Consider the following 8333-nt stretch of genomic DNA (forward strand, 5'->3'; position numbering starts at 1 on the left):
TTATGAAATAAAGAACACATGACTGTGCTGTATTACGACTCCTCTGTCCTACCACTTCACAGCCATACTCTGCTCACACCTAATGCATGCAAAGTCTGGGCCACTGCAGTCACCACTATTCCATGTGTGATGTTGCATCCCTGCAATATCCTGGGTGCTTTTCTGCCACCTTTATTGATGCAATGGCCTTTCACTTAATCCTATATGTTTCATTTTTGCCTTGCACACTAGTGGACTGTGCCTCTCATTTTAGCTGTTGGGAAGTGAAGGGGTGGGGAAAGAGACCACAACCAGTTGGGAATGCCCCGGCCACTGAGTGCGTTATTATTCAGAGTGCCGTCAGACCACAATGGAAATATAGACAACAATTTGTAACATTGCTCAAGTTCTGCTTTTGGGGTAATGTTTGAAGAAATGCAGTATCCTTACAACTTTCTTCAGAGTTCATTTCTGAGCATTTTGGCACACTGTATTGAATGAAGGTATTAATTGCAGATCTGAATAATTTGCAACTTCCAAGCCAAACACAGCCTAGCAGACTTAATATTATGGCCTGCTCGATGGCTGGCAATTCCTCTCTTTTTTTCAGTTCTCAACAGGCAACACCAGTAGGCTGTTTAGGCCCTTGGTAGCTTGTAGTCCAGTGGTGTACAGGGTTGATTTAGTTGGCTTGTGAGCAGCCCAATTCCCAAAGGTAGGAGGCAAACATCCATCTAATGTTACCCTCATTAAACCCCTTTCCTTGTGTTTTTAAATTGCTTTAACCAGGGCTCTTTTTCAGCTGAAACTCATACTCAGTTCCAGTACCTCTCAGGTGGGTGCCATTGCTATTAAAAGAGAACAAGGGAGATGTTCATAGTGACTTCTGGTACCTCTTTTTCTGGAAAAAAAATAGCACCGTAACCTGCCCTGGGATGTTACGGTGAGGGTAAGAAATCTAATGCAATAAATATCCCGACATTGCAAGGAAGCCGGTGGCTCAAACAACAGTACACCACAGAATCACAGATTTGTAGAGTTGGAAGGAAGAATGGGGTCATCTAGTCCAACCCCTTGCAGTGCAGGAATCTTTCACCCGGCATGGGACTTGAACCCATGACTTTGAGATTAAGAGTCTCATGCTGCACCAACTAACGAAATGTGGTCTGTACTAGCAATGGAAAAACTTAACACACCATCTACAGATATTAAGAGGAACACCTGGAGTGGGGTCTATGCAGTCTTGTGAAGACTGTGGTGTCCTTCTGATATATAGTTTATTTACACATGCATACAACCTGAGCTTACGATGGCGGGGCTCACAGCATTAACACCCCACAAGTTTCTCCCATTGCCAAAGCAGCTTTACATTCACAAAGAAATTCACCATGGCTCTCTTACAGATTCTTACAGATTCTCTTACAGATGGCCACTTATTCTCTCAGTGCTCACATTCCAGCCAACTGCAATCCTAAGGAACAACTCTCCTTCCAACCCTGGTCTTTGTCCTGCTAACTAACTCAGAGCTGGAGGAGGGGCTCCTCCCATTTTTCCATCAGGCACAGAGCCCCTCTCCATAGCTTTCGTAATGGACCATTGCTTTTTCTTTGACCTTGGACAATGGCTGGTCTCCCAGGTGATTTCCTGAACACAGGAAACTGGTTTGACCTGTATTTTAACACGTTGCTAATTCCAATATCCGGCATCCAAGAATTAGAAGGGGGTTCCAGGCACCCCACAAACTCATAGCAATACTAAGGGACAAAGCAAAAAATGACATGGGTAATTGGGCGTAGTTATTTCCACTTTTTTTTTTTTTTGCTTTTGTGTGTGTGTTCTTTTTAAAAACAAACTTGAACCATGAGGATAGAAGATCCTGTTCTCCATGCAAGATGTGTTATTTTTGTGCGCAAAAGCATGAACATGAAAAGGAAGTAGGTGTTGCAATATACTTTCTGGAGTCAGCGTTCAGACACTTGCGACAAAATTTGAACCTCAAACCTTCACAGCGGCAGATGTGAATGAATAAACAGGTAAACTAATTGGGGTTTTTTTCTTTTTTAAAAAAGGTAACGGAAGAAGCAATCATTTTTACTAACAGGCTTAATTTATTATACAGTATTAGTTTTGACTGCTATTTCTTTTTTAAAAAACTATTTACGTGTAGCGTATTTATGATTAAGTGTATTGCAAAGTCTAGCTCTGTTACTCAGGAAGCTGCTTTGGGTGGAATTCAGTTGCAAAGTTATTTAACTAGAAGGAGAGCATGTACAATGAACATTGAAGGAATATAAAAGATGAGTACTTATATCTTCCGAACGTATTTAGTGTATGTGCTTCTGGGTAAGGGGGTTCTGTATGTAGTAGTAGTAATATCTATTTATATGTATGCAGGCATCTGGATGCTTGTGAATTTTTACCAGACACAAATTTACCATTCACTTGGGTCAATTTCATTCCCAGAGTAAATAGCTCTTCCATTCATTAGCAAGCATTTTGCATTAACTGTAATAATTTCACTCATTAACATGACAAATTCTCTTTGAGAAAACACGCCTTTTTGAGAACAGAATTTCTCAACACTATACAGTGGTACCTCGGGTTACAAACACTTCAGGTTGCAAACACTTCGGGTTACAAACTCCGCTAACCCAGAAGTAGTACCTTGGGTTGAGAACTTTGCTTAAGGATGAGAATGGAAATTGTGCGCCGGCAGCGCAGCAGCAGCGGGAGGCCCCATTAGCGAAAGCGCGCCTCAGGTTAAGAATGGTTTCGGGTTAAGAAAGGACCTCCGGAACGAATTAAGTTCGTAACCCGAGGTACCACTGTACTGCAAGTTTAAGGACCTTAGATAATTTCTGTCAGTCTAAGGAAACATAATAATTTCCCTAAACCCCACCACCTAGTAAGAACTCTGAATATTTATATGCATTGGATAATAGTTATTGTGCCCCTCCCACAGTTTTAAAAGCATCCCAAAAGTATGCTAGATTATTTCTTTTTTAAAGAGCTTATTTGAAATTCAGGGGCGTGTTTGGGGAAGAACAGTTAGTAATACAAATGAGGTCAATGGACATTCATTACCTCTAGTTTACATGTCCCAGAGAAAGATAGGGAAAAATTCTGATTGGCAGGAAAGGATCTCCCATGAGCCTTTGCAGTAATCCTGAGGTGCACAAGCTTACTAATTGTTATGTGGGCATCTGAGCCCTCCAATGCAACTCACCTTTACATACAGCATGGGGTTTGGTAGTTGTTCTCTCCACACACCCAGTTCATCAGGAACTTGGAATTGGATTTGATGGGCTTCCTCTGTCTACCTGACCAAAGAAGATGTCTTGCCAGGCATATCAGTGGATTGGTTTTATTTCACACTGTTTAATTTATACCAGGAGTCCATAAGAATAATCTTCCCAGTCAGAATGGCATGCAATCCTGGGGAGGGAAGAAGAGGAACACTGGCAGCCATCTCTTGCAGTATATCTGTTGGCTCACTAACTGGCTTTACTAAACGTAGTCTGTAAGAAGGCAAAAGCCTCTCACCACCATGTTTGCTCCGAGCCTCCTTTTGTGGCACACTGGGATTGGGAAGGCACTGGTTGGTTGGTGGTTTTACAGGGGAAAGATATCTGGAAAATTGTGACTAGTGGTGTGGCTGTCACTTCTGTAGGGCTGCCCCATATCCATAGTCAGGGCTTACCCTACCACTAGGCAAGGTGATGCGAGTACCTCAGGCAGCAGATGCTGGGGGGAGGGCAACGTAGTATCTGTTCCTCCTGACCCATAACCATTCTCCTTTATTGGAGGATAAATCTGTGTGTGTACCATGCGGCTTGTCCTGTACTACCTAAGCTAGCCTGCTGCCCTCAGGCGCAAAGGTGGATGCTGTCCTGTCCCCAGTGCTGAAATGAGATTCAGTGGCCAGCCCGCTCATCTTCTATATATGGAATGGTGTAAAGGGGGTGCTATTTTGTTTTGGCCTGAGCCTATCAATGCTTGATGTAGGGACACCATGTGGAAGGTTTGAATGACATGAGGGAGGTACACACATCCCTCCCATACATTCATGAGCATTGGCATGCATGTATCTTATTTTTATTTGTTTTATTAAAATATTGACATCTCACTTTACAGCGTCCTCACCATGGTGTCACCCTGGCACTGAACATGTAGGTGGAATTACTTCTCAAGGGTGCATGTTGGCACGCAAGGCTGGCATGTACAATCCTACTCTCACCATGTATTTATGAATACAATATGTGAGATGGGCATGTGCTACTCATGGCAGTGCCATCAACTCCCAAAGAGCTACAGTGGTACCTCGGGTTACATATGCTTCAGGTTACATATGCTTCAGGTTACAGACTCCGCTAACCCAGAAATAGTGCTTCAGGATAAGAACTTTGCTTCAGGATAAGAACAGAAATCGGGCTCCGGCGGCGCGGCAGCAGGAGGCCCCATTAGCTTCAGGTTAAGAACAGTTTCAGGTTAAGTACAGACCTCCGGAACGAATTAAGTACTTAACCTGAGGTACCACTGTACTGGAATTGAAGCAAAGCTCTGGTATTGTTCCATTCTTCATGGATTACTAATTTCTTTCCAGGTGTAATTCAGAAGAAAATGGTCTTGAGCTTTTCAAGCCCCAAATGGTCTAGGACTGGGATATCTCATGGACTATCTTGAGCTATCCTCCTGCAGAAACCCACGCAAGTAACTCAGATCAACTGTTCCACTGCCATTTGATGCACACCAAGTGAGCACAAGAGGCAGCTTTTTCAGCCATGGAATCTGGGCTATGGAATGCCTTCTCCAAGAAGGCCCACTTGGTTCCATCACTGCAGGCCCTTGAATTTTAAAGGTGCTGCTTATATATGGGTACAGCTTATATTCGGGCCAACATGGACTCTCTGAAATGGACTGCTTCACCCTTCTTAAAGGTTGTTGTGGCTCTACCAATGGCCTTAGCTGTTAGTCACTTGAACACGGGTCATGGGGATATATTTTTTGTGCACACTCAACACTTGTAGCATTTGCAGACTCACACAAGAAGCAACTCTCAGCATAAAACATATAAGGAAACACTTCGCAACAGGAAGTGCGTGAGTGGGCCAAGAATTTCTTCAACCTCCTCTCAGGGAGCTTTTAGAGTCTCTGGAAGCAGGGCTCCCTCTTCTTTTCTTGGTTACAAAACAGCAGTGAGGAAAGACGGTCATGAAAGGAAACGTATTTCACAAGTGAGTTCCTGCAAGTGAAACATACAACAGGAAAGCAAAAGCAAAGAAAATTGGGTTTATTTCCTGACTTCATCATGTCTGCAGCTACTCACCCAAACTGCTCTCATCAGTAAATACATGGTGAAAAGACAGCAAGCTGCAAAAAGTGTTTGCCCCCATTTCCCCCTCTCTCTTCTGTACTCCTTGACCTCTGTATTAGCTAAAATGGCCAGCATACATTCCTGTGTATTAATCCAAAATAATACAATTCTCTTGTTTTTAGAAGCATACCTGGATCTCCAGTGTAAAATGACAGTGAGGCTGAACTTTAGGAAACAAAAAAGAAATGGTCTTCCCTACACAGCTTTCTAGCTCAGTGAACCTATGAAATATGCACATCAGGACAGAGGAAATAATATGCTTCTACTTCTTAGGATGATTTGAGACCAGGGTTTAATTAATATTATAAATGAGTCACTGAGAGATTTCACGTGGCCTGTTAGCAACAGGTTTTTTAAAAGTGTAACAGATTTTCTCTGGAAAGCGACAATCCGAATTAAAGGCACAGGGTGGGGGAATACAAGCTGTGAATGCATAAGAATGGAGTGTCATGTGAACAATGGAGAAAAGCAACAACTTGCAAGCATGAGGTGTGCCGATCCCCTTATGAAACCCATCTAGAAGCACCCTGCTCTTAAAATGGTTTCTGGTGATAATTAGCAATAAAATTTCTGAGCGTCTATTTATTTTTTAAAAATAAAATAAAATGCTGGAACTATTTATGGAAAGGAAAATCCTACACAATATAGGAAAGGGCACCTCTTGTGTATGGAAGAGTTGTGGGGTTTTTTGGCAAATGTAGCTCTTCATGGCATAGCACTGGGTGAATGAGAAAAATTGTGCCCACTACCAAAAGAATAGGATTCTGGTCCTCTGTCAGCTCAGCTTAGATGCAGCCTCATGTTGCTGAACCTTATTAACTTCTGTAGGTGACGATACACTTAACTGATTCATGTATGATAATAATAAAGTGTTCCTTTGGTGACAGTCCCTATATCTGCACAGACACTAAGCAGCTTCGTGCAGCATTTTCCATAGTCCCTGGCTCATATATATCAATACGTAGTCTGAAGTATCATCCACGTTTCAGGTTTACCTTCTCCTGAGCAAGTCACGATAATCCTACTGAGAGATTGTGGTGTTAATTAGGATTAGAGAACTGACCAGTTGGCTATCATGGTTGAATAACACAAACTATTCCACCTGGTCCCAACAGCACGGCATATTGGCAGAAAGTACCCATGTAAATCTAGAGAAAGGTAGGTAGAGTGGACTTGTATATGATCCCTGTAATATAATGCTTTGCTCCATCTAACTTCAGGCATTTCCTGCTGAATTTGTCGGTTCCACAGCAACAGATGTTGCCTCTCCTCTCTTGTGGAGCTGCATGTTTTTGTGCCACCTCCTGTCCATCTTCTGCAACTGCATCAGGCATCCAATTTCTCCCTATGTCATTTGCATGTTGGGGTAAACCAGATGTGATGCCATGAAGTGTGAAAATACCCAGTGTTTATTAGTAAAATGGTCCACTGCACTAATCCACTATCCCTAATGGTTATGAGCTTTTGTGGTATTTACTTTTTACATGCTTTTAGGTATCCATTTTTTAAAAAACAAAACACCACATTTGTGTAATAGACAGAGGCTAAAGTACATATATTACCATACTGCTTGCTTACAATGAAGGATGTTCCATATATGTTTCCTTTTTCAATCTAGAACTAAGACTCCACCAGCTTTCAGTTCTTTTCAGAAGAAGGATGCCTCAAGATATGCCACTCATCCCAACATCGAAAGACTTGTTCCCTCCTGTAAGGCGTGTGTCAGATGACACATGTGAGATGCTTCAAAGCTATGCACTCCAGGTCACTTTGTCTACCATCTTCTCAGTTATTGCCTGCATCAGCATCCCACTCAACTTCATCTGCTTGTGGTTCCTGTGTCGGTATTCGAGGCCTTGGACTTCCACCATTGTGTTGTGCATCAATCTGGCCCTTGCTGATTTTGTGTACAGCATGATCCTCCCCTTTCAAATAGTTTACCATATACGGGGAAACAACTGGCCCTTTGAGGATGCTCTGTGCCGTATTGTCACCGTTCTGTCCTATGGTAATGTGCACTGTTCCCTTTTGACCATGATGTGCATCAGCATTGAGCGCTACCTGGGAATCGTCCACCCTTTGCGCTACAAAGCCATGAGATCCATGCGAACCTCTGTCCTGACATGCGCCCTCATTTGGGTGTTTGTCTTACTGCCCCTCGTCCCACTCATGAAGGCCAACCTAACGATTCGTGTACAAAACCTGGATATAATCACCTGCTTTGATGTTTTGCCTAAAGAGATGTTTGACAACAAGACAGAACGCTTCGTCGCTTACTTTGCCTCTCTGGTATTTTTCTTCTTTTTCCTACCTCTGCTCATCATGGGGTTTTGCTATTTCTCAATCATCATAACACTTCTCCACTCCCCTTCTACCCAACTCAGAGAAACTAAGAAGCAGACTGTCTGTTTGATAATAGTGTTGCTACTGGTGATCACGGTTTGTTACTTGCCTCACATTATCATGTCAATTATCCATTACGTCTTCACTATTCAGAAAAAATCATTTTATTTTGAATATAAAATTTCATTTGCAGTAGCCACCATCAATTGCTGCCTTGACCCACTGGTTTATTACTTTGGCTCCAAAGAGTTTCGGCGAAAGATACAGAAGAAGCTCTGCAGATGCGTAAATGTTGGGGTCAGTGAAAATACTCCAATCTTTTCAGAGCATGATATGCAAATAGCACCAATGCAAAAAGTATTGAATAGATAGTCTGTATTGCTCTGGAATGTAATAAACTTTGCCAGTGTATCCCCGAGGACTGGGGTCTAGCCATCATCATTCCAATATTCAAGAAAGGAAACAGAACTGAGCCAGCTAACTACAGACCAATCAGTCTATTAAGTATTATTAGCAAACTGTACGCTGCTCATTTATGTGATAAATTAGTGGAGTGGATGGAAAGAGAGCATATTCTACCAGAAGCTCAAGCTGGTTTTAGAGCAAAGCGTTCAACTATAGACCAGGCCCTTATCCT

General features: G+C 42.5%; 1 protein-coding gene across 1 annotated transcript; it reads left to right on the top strand.

Annotated features, from left to right (window-relative positions):
- The first annotated feature begins 1829 nt into the window (after positions 1 to 1829).
- LOC128412378 (P2Y purinoceptor 8-like) lies at positions 1830 to 8099 on the top strand. Its single transcript, XM_053385265.1, has 2 exons — positions 1830 to 2012; positions 6972 to 8099. Exon 2 carries the CDS (start codon positions 7013 to 7015, stop codon positions 8066 to 8068), a length of 1056 nt encoding a protein of 351 aa, XP_053241240.1. The 5' UTR covers positions 1830 to 2012; positions 6972 to 7012; the 3' UTR covers positions 8069 to 8099.
- Positions 8100 to 8333: the final 234 nt, after the last annotated feature.

This window comes from Podarcis raffonei, chromosome 4 (genome assembly GCF_027172205.1).
Source record: "Podarcis raffonei isolate rPodRaf1 chromosome 4, rPodRaf1.pri, whole genome shotgun sequence".
In the NCBI taxonomy this organism is placed as follows: Eukaryota; Metazoa; Chordata; class Lepidosauria; order Squamata; family Lacertidae; genus Podarcis; species Podarcis raffonei.